Consider the following 16,979-nt stretch of genomic DNA (forward strand, 5'->3'; position numbering starts at 1 on the left):
TGTGAGGATTTGTATGAGTAATATGCAAAAGGTATTACAAAAAACTGATTCACATTCTGGCAAAATCTTTAACTAGCCCTAGGTGGACCTTGAACACAGAGTCTACAGTATAAGCAAGAAGTAAAGTATCCCATATTGTGTTTAAAATTGCATCTTGATTTACACTCTAGAGATGGTCTGTAGGAGCTCAGCCATCCTGTGTGAATCTGAGTTAAGAAAGGCAACTGCAACCTTTTTAATTTTAACAGTTTTCATGTAAGTAACTTGGTGGATTTTGATTCCTTTCTCCACTCACAGCACTTTTGTCTTCACTTTCTAGTTTTGATTGTATGTGTATTGTGGTATGGATACTAAGTCTATTAAATTGTTTTTTTTTTCCACAATTATAGTCAGGTGTGCCACTTATACAACTTTGGTCTTGACAGTCATGAAAGAAGCCAATGGTATGCAGCTTTGTAGCTGACTTCAGAGCTCTAATTAATCCATGACAGTGAAAAAAGCTTCTCTATGAATGTTTACAAATATTGATGTGTGTAGACCCATATGGATAAATATGGGCAATGAACCTGACTTTATGACTGCTGCATAGTTGCAAAAGACTGTTATTTTGGATCAAACACAAAGACAAACTCCACCCAAAGCAAAAAACATGAGGAAAAAAAAAAAAACAAAACTTGTTTCCTTGGAAAAGCAGTGCCTTTTTTGAACTCAAGATAAAGTTTTTACAAATGGACGCTGGGTAGAGTGTGTATTTTATCAATTTAATTATCACTGACTGATACATTATGATTCAGTAAGTTGTGTTAATTTCACTGAAATGTGAATTTCACTGAAAACCTAGGTTTTCGATATTTTCTTTTTAATGTTCTAGGAGCTGCTTCCATTGGTACTCATGTTTGAATTGCCTATTGCTGGAATTCTGCAACCAATCCCAGATCCTAATTCTCCCACAATTCAGCATATATCTCAGACATATAATATTTCAGTTTCCTTTAAACAACGGTCTCGAATGTATGGTGCTACAGTCATTGTCAGAGGGTCACAAAATAACACTAGTGCTGTGAAGGTAATGTGTCTTCCTAAGCAAGCTGCTGTATTTTAGAAATACTCATAATTTAGATACTTAAGCAGTATATTAACATTATATCTTGCCTTATCTGTACATGTTATCATATAATCACTTCTAAAGTCTGAATACTATTTTTTAATTTTTTTTTAAATTTAACTGGTGTTGGTAAAGTGTAAAAATGTGGAGGAAATAATTTTAAGTTTAGAATTTGACGTTGTGGTAAGCTTTTAATTTTTTTTCTGTTGCTTACCTCTTCAGCTTTGCAGCAATTCTGAAATTAGTCCTAATCCTGCCAATGTCCATAAATAATAAAAACTTTATAAATAAAAATCCTCCACACTTCAATCTTTTCATTGTGCGGTCAAATACATAACCGTGAAACTCGCCATAGCAGTTAATCAAACTTGTCTTGCAAAACCAGGACTGGGAGATGTGAATTTAACATGCAAGTAAAGGAACTGCCATGAGGCTATTTATCATAATAAAATTAGTAAGTTTTTGTTAATGACTGCCAGTGTGACAGATTGGTACAGTCTCATGTGGGTATATCTCAGGCCCATAAGAATGCCTTAGACCAAAACTGAAAGGCAAACTTTGGAAGTGTACCTACCCAGTTATGTCTCAGTTGGCTTCCTTATTGCTGTTTGTGGGCACAGAAGTTCCACTGGGCTCAGGCAGTTTGTCCTCCTGTTTGCCTTTAATAATGGCAATTAAACTCTGCATTTTGTCATAAAACAGAAATAGTAGGTAAAGGTTAGTTTATATCTTACCCTGTTACAAATCAGCCAGGTTTTTAAACAAAACGGAAGTTTCTTTACCTTGGATGTGAAGTGCATGATGGATAAGGAAACCATCTGATGAAGCATTGTTTTGTATGCCTGTTTAACCAGTCTCTTGCACTTACCCCTGCAGGAAGGAACAGCCATGCTTCTAGAACACCTAGCTGGGAGCTTGGCTTCTGCAATCCCTGTGAGCACACAACTAGACATTGCAGCACAGCATCATCTCTTTATGATGGGTCGAAATGGAAGTAACATCAAGCATATCATGCAGAGGACTGGTGCTCAGATCCACTTTCCTGACCCTAGTAACCCACAGAAGAAATCCACTGTCTACCTCCAGGGCACAATTGAGTCTGTCTGTCTTGCCAGACAGTATCTCATGGTAAGTAGTTTCTGTTAAACTTCCCTGTAAAAATGTTAAGTTCTGGGAAAAATATGCCACTTCCACATGTATTTATTGGTCCAATATAAATTAGTTTTGGAGGGGAGGGTTTATTACTCACATTGCAGAATGCTGAATTGATTGAATGCTCTAATTTTGTTAGTGTTTTGAGTGTGCGTAGTTATCCAAAATATTTGCAATCTGTGGTAGTATGCTTTGAATAAAGGTCTTGGCAATATAAGTGCAGCATGAGCCATTTAAATTTATGATATTTGATAACAATGTGCTCCAGAGTAGAAAGCAGATTTGGGAGGTGGGGAAGGGGGTTATTGTTGTTAGGTGCTGGGCTGTCTTTTGTTTTTGTCAGCTTGTCTTTTCCCTGTTTGTCAGGTAAGTAGGTCCCTTTGGAAGAGGCAGGGTTTCCTTACCTTCTGTGTGGGTGAGTTTTCAAGGAAAACAGAGAATTAGAGAAGATGTTTACTCACGCCACAGTCTTACACTCCTTCTAGTAACATAGCCTCAATACTATAAGCCCTTTTATAAAAATAACTCTGGTGATGAATATTATTATTATTTATAAAGCTTTTTGTTATATTGGCCTTTAATCTTAATAGGAGCTTTTTGGCATTGTTGTAGTACTAATGCATGTACATGTGTTTTTTTATATGGATATTTATGAGCAACACATGGGAAGATTGGACTCAAATCCAGTTTGAAGCTGGTGTCAGGATAAACCATGATACCATCAAGTTCTAAAAGTCAACATCTCTGTTGTGCTGCACAGTGCTTCACTGTATAGTGGAAAGCAAAAACGTGCCACCTTTCTCTTTGTACAGTTATAGTCATGGTTATTATATTCTGGGAGGATAGTGTCTATAAATACTAAAAGTCTTATTCTACGTATTTCTGTAATGATGTTTAAAGAGTGCTTTTATGTAGGTTTTATAAGTGGAAGGAAATGCAAACAAGCTATCCTGTAAATATCAAAATATATCTTTACTCTAGAAACTTTGAATTACACAAGAGCTGTTTTATGAAATATTGAAGTCTGAGTTGTTAATTGCAAATGCAGCAGAACAGCTCTGTGTCCCAAATCATGCTGACTATCACCCGTTAAGAAGTGTACTGACATAAGGACATGGATAAATTGAGATTTGGTCTGTTTCAACTCCCATGGATTACATGTTCAGAAACTGCTGTTGTTGTTTCCAGTTTTGTAGATAAATCAGACTTAATAATGGAATATGTATTTTCAAACAACAAAAATTTGAAAAGCTGAAGGAAGAAGCAACTAACCAGATAAAAGCTTATCTCCATTTCCTACCTTAGTAAAAGCAGTGAGTTGTTTTTTTTCAGCTTCAGATAAAAACAAGAAAGACAGCTGTGCTAACTAGAGATAAATGGCTGCAATCACTCAGCTTCTTTTGAAGTATGTTTAGCTTGATTGTTTTCTTCTCTGGCATTGTTGGGTGGAATCAAATTTCTGTGTTTTAGAGCAATTTCCTGCAAGGTGTGACTGCACGCTGGCTTTTTCCCCACAGTCAGGTTTGTTACTGGCTCTTTCCAGGTGCTCTGATTCAGCCAGAGTAATAGCTGATGCTGTTTCACAGCAAGGCAGTAGAAATGTCCTGTGGAATTGAGTATGTGATTTAAAAATGAAATAAAAACTGGTTTGATCTTTACAGGTGTCCTATAAGTAACTATCTAGAAGCACCTGGACATTGATACCAAGAAAAGAAATGCCATAACCATTTTCTGAACTACTAAATTCACATTTTCATGTGATTCTGTAATTCTCATGAGGCTAATGTTAGAGGCAGAGCTGACAATATCAACAGGAAATGTAATACTGTGCATAGATAGCATTCCTTAGAGTATGACATATGTAATGTAGTAGCACTACTTTTTTAGAAGTTGCTTAGCAGTATGTCTAAACGGAAGCTTTAATATTAACTAGTAACTAATTTAATTGAGAAGGCTGTGTGGTGTATGAATTGTGAATATCTATCATCTCTGACAAGCATTACAAGTCTTAGTTTCTGAGCATAAGCATATTGCTTGCAGAGTTATATTCAGTGTAGTATAGTGTTCACAGTAGTGATGAGAGCAAACTGGAGAAGGAAGAAAGAATGTGTAATGATTTTAAATGAAATACTTAAACAAGTGAGAGGGGTTTTGGTGAAGTGTTCTTGGTTTGTCTTCCCTTCATCCCAAACCCTTTGGTTTTCTCCTGTTTTGATAATCACTAAAAATATACCGAGACTTGCTTTTTGTTAGTTTCGCATATAATAATGCAGGCTGTACTATATTATGGAGGACGTTGACAAATCACTTTTGTTCACTCACATTCTATCGAAGAGCAATGCTTGTGTTTCTCTCAACATCATCATGCAGGTGCTCTAAACACACACGAACAAAACCGTAGTGCAAAAATCTATCCACTTATATGACATTCCAATTTCAAAGTTCTCACTTTCCTTTTTTTCTTGCCAACCTTTTAGTTGCATTCTCATTCAGCAGGCATTTGATGAAACCTTCTGATAATAGTTTCTGTAACTCTTTTATGAAATGAAAACATTTGGAAAATCCATGTATGAATTGCTCTCAGCAGTTCTGTTAAACTAAAGTCCTTTATTATTGGATTATTAATTTCAGTGTTTTAAAATAAACTCCATTTATAACTGTTTTTTCAGCTAAGTTCATTTACTGAAGTTAAGCTGTGTTTGTCAGTCTTCGTAAAGTCAAAATAATTAAGATATCTTGCCTTAATTTTGCTTAAGTTAAAATAACTTCAATTATTTAGGTTTGGAAAGTACTCTGTAGCTATAGGTGGTACTGTTGTGCAGGGCTATGTAAATATAAAATACTGAGCTAGTGATCTGAAGAATATACCAATTAGCTGCTTTTTGTTCTGAAAAAAAAAAATATAGAAACAGGAAACTGACTAAATATGACCACTTTCTAAAATGTACATTACTGTTTTTTCTGATGTGTGATATTTACTTTGTGTGTGAATCTAAATTCTCAAAGTTGGATTTGTCTTTCACTGTTACCCTCTGTTCTTATTTTATGAGCAATCTAATAATCCCAAGATATCCTGTGAAGGGCTGGGGTGGATTTTCTGTTCTCCTTTCCCCTCCCCTTCTTCGGTTGTGTTTTTGTTTTGGTAGAGATTTTTTCCTTGATTTTTTGGCAGGTTACTTAAAATTTTACTGTTTGAAAGGTTTCAGAGTTGTCATCTATATCACTGGAAAATACTGATGTAGCTACAGAGGATGGGGGGAAAAGAAAGGTAAAAGTTGAGCTTTAGACAATAATGAGTTGCAGAAACCTTGTTTTATTACAAACTTAGTTTATTGTGGACTGTTTGAGTGCTACTATCTGTTCTTGACAATGTTTTATTCTGATTTGATATATAATAGTTGTTTCTGAATTTGAATCCTCCAGACACCTTTAATTTTGCATAGGTAGCTAGTGTGGGGGCATGTATGAGCTTACCGTGATGGTCAAAATCTTAGGGCAAGAATATACTGTTGTACCGTTGCAGGCAATGAGGTAGCTTTACTTAATTTCATCCATGCTTTTTATTCTGAACTTATAATACCATGATGTACATGTGTACAATCTACGTATTTTAATTTATTGCCAACATTAATGTGGAAGCAGTGTAGGTTATAAGTTTTATGAATTTTTGAATGTCTTTTCAGGGTTGCCTTCCTCTTGTGCTCATGTTTGATATGAAGGAAGAAATTGAAGTAGAACCACAGTTTATAACACAACTAATGGAGCAGTTAGATGTCTTCATAAGCATTAAGCCGAAGCCAAAGCAACCAAGCAAGGTTGGTGAGAAACTAATATATTATTTTTAGGCTTTCATGCCAGCTTTTCAGAGCTGATGAGTTGACATGTCTGCCCCTCCTCCCTGACTTAATGGATCATAAATGTGTAAGATGCATATATATATTTTCCACTTGAAATATCAATTGAAATGTTATAACAGTTCTCCTTTATGGCAGTTTGAATTTTTCGTTAAATATTTGACAATACAGAAATTAGTTTTTTTATGGAAGATACTGATAAACAACCAAAAAAATTATGGGGAGGCAAATTTGAAACACTTTTTTTATAGAAATTTGCCTTTAATCACATCTTCTCTGCATAACTGCAGTGTTTGTTAGCAATCAATTTCAAAAAGAAAAAAAAATCTACTGTGAGAAAAACTTGTCTGCGTGAGAAGTTGGAAAAAAAAAAAAACCAACACAAGAAATAACCGCAAATTTATTAGAGGGATAGATATTCTTTGTAAAAATACTCAGATGAACATGAAGAGGAAACCCGCCCAGTTACCTGCATTGTTATGTCTGCCATAAAAGACAAATTTCCAAGTATTGACTGTTCCATTGTGTTAGTGGTTTAGTGTCTCTGTGTAGGGATATATAAAAATCAATACACAATACATGTACCAAAACAAATGTTTTTTTTTGGTAACTTAGTTTTTCAGGTGTTCCTTACTTTTTTTTTCCAGACAGCTAGAACTTTAATAGCTTTCATATAAACCCTTTTTGTCCGCTTTGATATATAGACTACTGATAAAAGACAATACAAGCCTTTAATTATTGGCTCACCTTTCTAGATCTTGCTAGTCACTGGTTTTCCTTGTTTTTTTCTTTGGTTTGATTTGTTTTTTCTTCCCCCTACAGTCTGTGATTGTAAAAAGTGTTGAACGAAATGCCTTAAATATGTATGAGGCACGGAAATGTCTCCTGGGACTTGAAAGTAGTGGAGTCACCATACCATCAAATCCCTCTACTGTCTCATGCCCTGTTGGTCTTTCCTGTCCTGGTTTGGATATCCTGTCCTCAGCAGGACTAGGACTCACTGGACTTGGTATGTATTTTATTTTTATGTATATGTTTACATGTGTGTATATATACCTATATACACATTTACGTGTGTACATATATGTACACGTGCACACATTTGAAACTTAATTCACGTGCACTTTAAAAATATACATATTTAGTTTTTGTGCAAAACCCAGATGTGTTTTTGCATAAGGACTTGTGTTAAAGCATTAGATTATTCCAAAAGCATCTGGCCTTTCAAGGGCTTGTTGTTGTAAAAACTTCCTCCAAGGCTTTCATAATCAGCAGCATGACTCATCTCTGTAGAAAATCATCCAGAAGCTTGCAAACCACTCAGCTGAAAAGGAAAGGAAGGGAAATGCAGGTGATATAGGACGCTACTTCTGTGATTTTTCAGAGGAATCTTTTTCAAGTGATTTTTTTTCCTTTGGCAATATTGCAACGTATGAGGTTGCCTTGAATTTGGGTGGGTACTTATGTTTGTGAACTGTAACATGAAAGTGCACATACCCAACACAACATTTCAGTTCTAGTTTAGTTGAGGATGCACAGGCTATTAATTTAGGCATTTCTGTGCTAAATTTTATAATGATAAATAAGGTCTAAGTTTCCGATCTTACATCATTTTATAGAAGAAATGCATAGTCCAGACTGGAAAAACTACATCATTTTCAAGTTCTGCAAATACCTGATACCAGAAATGTTTAAAAATAAAAATAAAAAATAAAAAACTGACAGAAGAATTCAGTGTCAAATCTTGACACTGGCTCTTGAAATTCAGTGTTCTCACGTAACAACTTTGCAACCTGCCATTCAGCGGTGCTGTGCAATTCCATGTCAGATGCTTTTGTGAGGGTCACATGGGTACAAGTGGTTGTGCCATTTGACTGTGGCTTTTAATGCAGCTCTTGTTACTGTTGTTGTCATGCCTTGGTATTGTTTGGTCCTTGCTATTGTTTGATTTTTGTTTACTTTTGTTTTACCTCTTGTCGTTACAATGCTGAACTGACCTGTGAATGTTCATAGGTGAAGAGCTGGTTTGAGGTAATGCCTTCGGAGGGTGACTTGCCGTCATTATTGAAAAAGCAAGAAGGAATTAAATAGTTTCTAGTGTGGAAGTAGTGGTTCCTCCATATGAGGTTTTCAGAAAAAGGCTATTTGAAATGAAAGTAAGGTTGTGAAGTGCAGTTACTTTCTTGTTTTGCAAATGATGCTTCTGTGGAACAAACTGACAGAAGCAGTGAAGGAGATACACAAGAATGGCATAGATTAAAAGCAACCTGTGCAGATGCTTTGATTTTACAATAGTTAGTCCAGTAGATGGACATAAAGGATGCTACAGTTCTTGTTTCCCAGTTTAAGAATCCTTGTACTTTGTTTTCTGCACCAAGTAAACAGCAGGTTTAATGTTAAAATATGTCTGTGAAATGTATGAGTGTGCTACTTTGGTTGTGTTTTTGTTTTAATTAGTACTTAAAAACTTGCAGTAATGTTTTTCACTAAGTCTTAGCTGAATATTCACATGTGCAACTTTTTGCAGGCCTTTTAGGTCCAACAGCCCTGTCGGTCAACACCTCAACTACTCCAAACTCTCTGTTGAATGCTCTGAATAGCTCTGTGAGTCCCCTACAGAGTCCAAGTTCAGGCACACCTAGCCCCACATTATGGGCAACATCTCTTGCTAACACGAATGCCACAGGTTGGTAGAAGTTAAATTAAATGAATTGTTCAACAGTAACTTGTAAGAATGACAACTGAAAGTCCAGAATTTTTCATTTATTAAAGCCTTAATTCTTAAGTTTATATTCACACAGATGAATAAATATCAAAATTTGAAACTATAACTTTATATACATTTATAACCTGCTGTTGCATACAATGTTTTGATGTTTTAGGTAAGAAACAGCTAACTCACAAAGTAACGGTTAGAGCATTTTGGTTTTGGCATGCAATTCTAAAGGCAACTTCTTCAGTAATGTGTCAAATCTATATAAAGATAGACATTTATTTGAAGTATTGAGAATTTTTTAAAATGAGAATATTATTCAGAACATGACCAAAATTTGTTGCAGGTTTCTCTGCTATTCCACACCTAATGATACCATCTACTGCCCAAGCAACTTTAACTAGTATTTTGCTGTCTGGAGTACCTAGTTATAGTCAGAACACTCCATCTCCACCACCAGGCTTGACTCCTGTTGAAGTCCATGTCAACGGCCTGCAATCAGAAAGTAAAAAAGGGTCACCTTCTTTAAATGGTCACGTGAAGGTAAGTGACATGATCTCTGGAGAACCAGATCTGTTTGTAATGAACCTGTTCTAAGAAAGTTAGGAAAAAAAAATAGCTTCATTGGTAGATTCTTAAAGCTACTAAGTTTCTACATAGAACAGTACTGTTATAACATCTTTATATTTTTGAAAACATGTCCCATGTTGAAAAATTGGAAATGAAATTTCTCCTGTAACAGAAATGAATCTCTTGCTTTCTTGCACAGACAGAAAAGCAAACTTTGCAATATTTTCTTAAGCATAAAGCATAAAATCACTTCCATTTTTGACAATCATTTCAGACCTCAAATATCAAGTATGCTGCACTGTCTGCCACATCGCTGGGAGAAAATGTGTTGAGCACAAACCACAGTGATTCGGCAAGACAAACAAGTACTCACGGTGCCTCAGAACAAGTAGCTGCCAAGTCAAATAGTGCAGAAGGTAAGACTTTGACATTCTGTTCTTTTGTCTGGTGGTGTTTGTGCAACCTACATATAGTTCATGAAACAGAAATGCACAATTAACATAGTTAATTAAATGAACACATGATGCCTGTGCATTGGTTGTACAACGATGCCGAAGGAAAATACCTTTTGGATCTCACAGATCTATTGTCAAGGAAAGTAAATTGTGCTAACAGAGCCTTGCTGATGATAGAAACACCTTAAGTTAGCATAAATATGCTTTTATCGTTTTATTTACTCCCCATATTATTTTTATATTATTTATGTAGGGAAACAATCTATAACAATTTTAGTATTTTTTTATAGCAGCTTCACTTCATAGCTTAAACCAGTAGAGAATTTTTTAGCAATGTTTTATTTTTGCTCTTCAATGAATGGAAAGAAATAATGACTTTTGAGAGAGTTATTCTTGCACAAAATTATGTGTAGATCAAACTTAGATGACATCAGCAGACAGAATTAATTTGCTATTTATAATAAAACCTCAGTTTGTTCCTTTAGCTGTTCAAACGCAGCATAATGATCTGTTCCTTCATTTATGGAAGGAAGGAAAGCAAGTTTCATTTCAAACTTCTGTGCAGGTTTGTGTAAAGGCCCTGCTTCCCTTTCAAATACCGATCAACGTGGAGATGTTCTTTTCTTAATACTTGTAGCCATCTGAAATAGATTTGAATAAATGGTACATTGCCCAATTAAGGCAATTAATATTTGCAAAAATACATTCCAGAAGTATTTATATATTAAGTAGGGACCTTTTATTCCAGCAAAGATTATATGAGCACCTGACAAGGTTTATTAAAACTGGATACCAAATCAAATTTGTTTGAAATAGTCATTCTGATTATCTAAATTTGATATTAACTACTATTACTTGCCTTTTACTTGAATAAATAAAGGAAAATACTAACAAGATACAGTAGACACACTACATTAATATTGATGCTTTTTTTCTGTGTATCTGAAGTTACATTTTTGATTTACCTCAGGCCAAGTTGTTAATTCTGAAGACTAGGTTAATAAGAAGAGCAATTTTTTTAATAGTTATCACTTTAATAAGCACACTAGAATATAAGAGGAGTTTTGTTTAAGTGTTCTCTTATTGGCCTTATAGGTTGCAATGATGCTTTTGTAGAAGTGGGCATGCCAAGGAGTCCATCACATTCAGCAAATACCAGTGACCTGAAGCAGATGATGAGCTCTTCCAAACAGGCGTGTACGAAGAGGCAAACAGTTGAATTACTGCAAGGCACCAAAAACTCTCACTTACAGTAAGCTGAAAGTGCAAATATAGATTAATGGAACTATCTTGTGTTTGAAGATAGATGTTTCAGTCATTAGATGTTCAAAGAGCTGTCTTAAATTGAGCTTGGCTTGTTTACTATGTCCTCCACTTTGTCTTTTGTTTGTGAACTTTGAATACTTTTTGTACATATTAAGAATTTTTCTCTTTAGTTTGTGTCCATGTCTGAAGGGATGAAAAAAAAACCCACCTTTTCTTCCGCACAAAAGGGTGGGCATTTTTTTCAGAGGAACTTTCATTAGCTATTTCTAAAGGATATGTTTTTGCACATCCCCTTCTTATTGATTACATTGAGAACAATTCTTAAGTTCCAGCCTTTTTGCTTTTGTGTGTACTTGAGGCTGTTTTCTTCGTAGAAAAATGACTTTCAGGACATAACAGCATGTTCCCAATGATTTTGTTTTTGTTTTTGTATTTTTTTAAATGACCCAGCAGTGGGAAAGGCCCTTTTGAGTCATAATACATCTTGGCAATACAGGTTTTGTTCTTAATGTGATGTTTTGTGCAATCTACTTTAAGTAGTATTAAGTAGTTTTGGGAACTGCTTATCATGACTCTTGAGATGCATATTTTCTTTTACCTCATTTATTTACACTGTTAAAGCTGTAATATCTATTTCATTAATTCTGCTCTCATTAGCAGAAATCCTGGGATTTCTAAACTATCAGGCTCAGTTGTTTGTATGTCTTGTTCTTTTTGTTGTGGATTTAGTCTCAACGTTTCTTTAGTTTTTTATTCTTCTGCAAGTAATCTTTTAAAACATGATTACTTCTATCTGCTTTGAAGTAAGAGTTTACACTTGCTTGAGAACAGGCATAAGATAGGGCTTTTTTTCGGAAGAAAGAATTCCAATATGAGGTACATTGGTATGCAGGGTCATGATTGTTGAAGCATTGCACCCATGTTATCTTTCTTAGTTCCCACTTAGATGTATCTCTCTTCCTACTACTGTTAGTTTGTTAGAAGTGTTGAGCTGCTGGCCTGAGCAAAGCTGAACAGCATAAAGCCACACTATGTAGGGATTGCATGTAATGATTCCTGACACCAGAAAGCTTCAATCTTAATTGATGATCTCATACTTGGTAATATAGGCAGCAGCAATATGTCTTGTTTCACCGTTGGAGAAAAATGGTACATAGTGAAGGAAAACTGAGACTTAGGGAATATTGGGGAAAAATGTTGATATTTGTATACTACTGGCTTTTGTTGAGTTTTGCTGCCAAACTTCTCGAAGTAAAGCTCAGTTATGACAATTGCATTGAATATTCACTGCTTGTGAAGAGAAAGATTGGAGTTAATACTTACTTTGTTCCATAGTACTACAGAGAGGTTGCTCTCAGATGCAGAGTTAAGTGCTTCTGAAAGTCCTATGGCTGACAAAAAGGCTCCTGGAAGTGAGCGGGCAGCAGAGCGAGCAGCAGCTGCCCAGCAGAACTCCGAAAGAGCACGTCTAGCACAGCCATCTTATGTAAATATGCAGGTATGTTTCCTAAGTAAACCCAAATCTACTGCAAAACTTGGTAATTGCGAAGTGTATGTATTACACAGTGCAAAGGAAACTGGCTAGCAGACTGACTTGTCATTAATGTTTCAGGAATGCATTTCCAAGCAAAATTGTTCATTCTTTCAAGATGTGGGTTGTATTTAGGTTGGCTGGTTTGTTTTCATATGCAGAAATGATGTTGAGGTGGCTGGTCTTGTGAGTTTAGACAAAATGGAATCTCCAGTTGCAGGAAGGTATGGTGATATACAGGAGGCTTCTTTCAATGTGTAATAGCGATAGCTTCTGTTGTTAACTTTACCTTTCCCTTAGTTCTCAGATGACATCCCAGGGTACCATACATTACAGAAGGAAGAAAATCTTATTTTTGTGTTGAAACTGCTATATGATTACTAGCTATTTTTGGCGTAATACAGCAAGACCTTTTCAAATAAGTAAATACCATCATTACCTTCTCATAGAAACTTAATGGAGGAGAAATATTAATCTCTCCAAGTCTTTGTACTCCAAAGAAAGCAAGAAAAAAAAATTAGTTTGGTCTTCAACTTAACGTCTGAAGGGGGGAGGGAACTATTATGCTTCTGCTGAGCTTAAATAAATAAAAATTCAGCACAAAAAACTATATGGCTAATTAGTCTACTCAAAAAACTATATGGCTAATTAGTCTACTCAAGCATCTTAAATATGTGTGTAAAATCTTATATCATTACTTTAAGATGAGTGATAACTTATGAAAAACACTTTACAAGTTTTCATAAGCAGTGTCAAAACACTTCTCACTAGCTTCAGGTTTATCTACAGGAGCACTTACTGAAGCAGCTACACTAGTTCTGACATACAAATATGATATGCTTTGTTTGTAAAACAGTAGTAACAGTTCTTTTTCAGTATAGATCTATCAGTGTGAGCATAACTAGACTGCATTGAGTAATGGGGCAAGACTAAGTTTGGTGTTTTGCAGCCCTTTTTCTTATCAGAGGTTTAGTTGTTTTAAATAATGAGTTTAATGCTTCAGGCTAAATAATGCATTTTTGTACTTTTGCGTATTTAGACTTGCTAATCTGTAATTCAGAGAAGCAGAATGGGTTTAATTGGTGACATCCGAAGTTCAAATTTTCCGTTGCCTTTGGTAGTGAAAACACAAGTTTTTAAATTCTGCCAAAGCTCACCTGTTTTCCTTTTAGAAAATGAGTGCATGGAGAGGAACGAAACTTGAAAGAAGGTTATTCAAGATAACAGTGGTACCTAGATTTGCTGTCTAAGATATATATTGCTTCATACTGTTGGGGAATGTTTTAACTGGTAAGAATAGATGATTATGGAAGAGAAACTAGGCTTAAAAAAAAAATCTTACAAAACAATTGTTCTGCCCTAAGTTTCTAAATGGTGCTGTAGCCTCATGCAAATGGAAATCAGATAATTATTTAAAGTCTTATCTATGTTTGAATAAATCTAAATCTACGCTTGAATGAGTGCTTTACATTTACGAGAAACTTTGTTACATATTCCTTGGCAACTTCTGAAAAACTTTGTTTTGAAAAAGAGCTAAATACTAGAATGACATTTAGTTGGAATGGTAATTAAACTATCTCCTGTGTATTTGCTTTTAAGGCATTTGACTATGAACAGAAGAAGCTACTAGCGACCAAAGGTATGTGGATTAACAGTGACTTCTGAAAAGTTTGTTGGTACATTACTGAAAGAATTTTCTGAAGGCTCAGTTCTATAATTTGATTTAATCAAATTTCAAGCTGATAGTGAAACACATGTATATTATTTTTTATGTTCCAAATTTTTTTAATACCAACATAGTATAAAGTACTCAGTGTAAACAAGTTGCAGAAAGACTCACAGCTGTAATACTTCATCTAAACCAATTTAAATTTTAGGATGTTTGTCATATTGGCAAGGTTGCTCCACGTTTCAGGAGTAGATTAAGTTATAAAATTGATAAGGGACATAACCATGTCTTTGACCCTATTTAAAAAACAAACCAAATACGCTCCTGCCAAAAGAAAAACAGAAGCACTTTGTTTTGAAACATATGGGATTCCTTTAGCTTCAGTGGAGCCCTAAGGGGTTTACCTAACTTCTGACAGAGTAAATTGTCCTCGTGAAGTATAGGATTCAATCTGTGTAGCAACTGGAAGTGTTAAGGATTTGTTTGGTGTGTTGAAGCCCGTGAGCATACATGATTTCAAGATTATTATCTCTGTGTCTTTAATAAGGTTGAGATTTACCAATTTATCTTTGCATTTTTTCAGCTATGTTAAAGAAGCCAGTTGTAACAGAAGTGAGAACTCCAACAAATACATGGAGTGGGTTGGGATTCTCTAAATCTATGCCTGCAGAAACTATCAAAGAACTGAGAAGAGCTAATCATGTATCGTACAAGCCATCTATGACAACTACATATGAGGTATATAAAAAACATAGTGTAATGGAAATTTATTTCTATTGAATGATGCAATTTTTTCTTTTGAGAATTGTCTGAAGCGTGGTCTCAGGTAAGATTTTTTTAGCTTTCTTTTTAAGGTACTAAGTATTTTTACTCTGAAAAATGTTTCTTAGATAATTAACAACACATATGGAATACGTTCAGCCCAACATACAGTTATATCAGCTGTATAAATCATGCTCTAGATCTATAGAATTCTGCTCCTGTGAAGATATTTGTTTAAAGCAGCTGAAAACAACTTATGGGACCAAATGACTCAATAATTGTAGACAGACTAGTGGTAGAAATTGTGTAACCTACTTAAAAATAATGTGATTATGTAACATGTAAGCTATATAATTACTGCATGGTGAAACAATGTTAGAAAAAGAAATAGTAGCAGCTTATGTTACATTCTGTTCACAAAGCTGTAGAAGTTTGCTTTATTGGTCTACTTAATTAAAAAGAAATATTCAACCGTGTTTTTTTGAAGTACTTTAGTGTTCCCCACTTGATATATGAACTTCACGTGACATTCAATTATACATAATAGATTTGAGTACTTATACTGAGTTTGCAGTAATGACTTGGAGAGAAAAAATGACAACTAAAATCTGTCATTTTATTTAACTGACTTTACTGATTCAGCTGGGCTGGGGGTTTTCCCCAAGCTGTGATGCACTGCTAAGGGTCTCTAAGCAGACATATAATTGTAAGACCGTTTCGTGTTTTAGTCACTTGGAGTTTGCCGACGTACAAACCACAGGCTTAGCTCCTTCCCCTGAGATGTAGTGTGTTAGGACTCCTGTTTCCCTTGTTTGGTATGAGCAATTGTGGAAACATCTGGGGAAAATAAAAATTGTGGATTCCTTGTTATCATGCTTCTGTTTAGTAGTCTGCAATGTCATTAGTATCAGAGATCATACTGCCACCCTTCTTCCCTGCATGTACATTTTTCATGTGGAATGTGTGGGATGTACGGAGGGACTAGTCTTTGAACAGACACAGTATTGGTATTATAGTCTATGGTCTGGAAAGTTAATTTGTAGAATAAGATCACTGAACATTTAATCTCCACTGTAATATTTTACTGGGTGTTCAGAAACATTGGCCGACATCTTTTTTGCTTTACAACTTTTAGCCATCACCGTGCTCAAACACAATGTAGAAACTCTGTCTTTTCTTGTTCATTTCTAAGGCTTGGAGTAAATCCGTTCCTTTCTTCATTTGTTGGGTCATACTAATCATAGTTCACACCTTCCTGATTTTGCCGAAGACAAGGATCTTTTGCTTTTCTCCAGTGGTGTCAATTTTCCTGAGCAGTAGAAAAGATTGTTAACTCCTAAATCATGCTTTTTCAATTAGAATTTGATGCAAATATATAGAACTAAATTGTTTAATTCTATCTTTTTTTAGCTAGTGTATGTGTGCAGTATCAATATTAATCTTTTTTTCGGTATATCCCCACCCAATTCCCTAATTAACTGCAGCTCTTCAGGGAATGTTGCCTTTACTGGAAACACTCTGACTCAGTGGTAATTAGAGTTGATAATTAATATTCTACAGGAATGTGAAAATCTTTTTAAAAGATAGCAAAAAATTCACAAATGGTTGCAGGATTATTGTCATTGTATTGTATACAATATCATTGTAAAGTACTGTATACTTGATTCACTTCTCTCTAAACAAATGTTCTGTAGTTCTCTTCCCCATGAAGGGATGCATAGACAGAGTGCTTAATGTCTCGAATTTGTATGGGAATCTGATATAATAGAACTTCTTGGAAACAAAGTCGGAAATACCAAGCAATTTATTCTGAAGTGTAGTCTCTAAACTGTTTAAAATCCTTAAACTACATATGTTTTAAGCACACCTGCTGTTTTGGTGTCTGGCTTGAAATTTGACAAT

General features: G+C 35.0%; 1 protein-coding gene across 8 annotated transcripts in view; it reads left to right on the forward strand.

Moving 5' to 3' along the window:
* BICC1 (BicC family RNA binding protein 1) overlaps positions 1-16,979 on the forward strand; it is a 101,997-nt gene that overhangs the window by 77,130 nt on the left and 7,888 nt on the right. For all 8 annotated transcript variants that reach the window (XM_080598543.1, XM_080598546.1, XM_080598550.1 and 5 more), the window contains 11 exons: positions 872-1,066; positions 1,982-2,233; positions 5,941-6,072; positions 6,934-7,120; positions 8,639-8,797; positions 9,171-9,367; positions 9,669-9,810; positions 10,945-11,101; positions 12,451-12,613; positions 14,246-14,285; positions 14,899-15,053. In XM_080598543.1, the coding sequence (XP_080454669.1) occupies positions 872-1,066; positions 1,982-2,233; positions 5,941-6,072; positions 6,934-7,120; positions 8,639-8,797; positions 9,171-9,367; positions 9,669-9,810; positions 10,945-11,101; positions 12,451-12,613; positions 14,246-14,285; positions 14,899-15,053 (1,779 nt within the window). The remainder of the gene's footprint in view (positions 1-871; positions 1,067-1,981; positions 2,234-5,940; positions 6,073-6,933; positions 7,121-8,638; positions 8,798-9,170; positions 9,368-9,668; positions 9,811-10,944; positions 11,102-12,450; positions 12,614-14,245; positions 14,286-14,898; positions 15,054-16,979) is intronic.

The sequence above is a fragment of the Anser brachyrhynchus genome (genome assembly GCF_964034855.1).
Source record: "Anser brachyrhynchus genome assembly, chromosome: 6".
NCBI lineage: Eukaryota > Metazoa > Chordata > Aves > Anseriformes > Anatidae > Anser > Anser brachyrhynchus.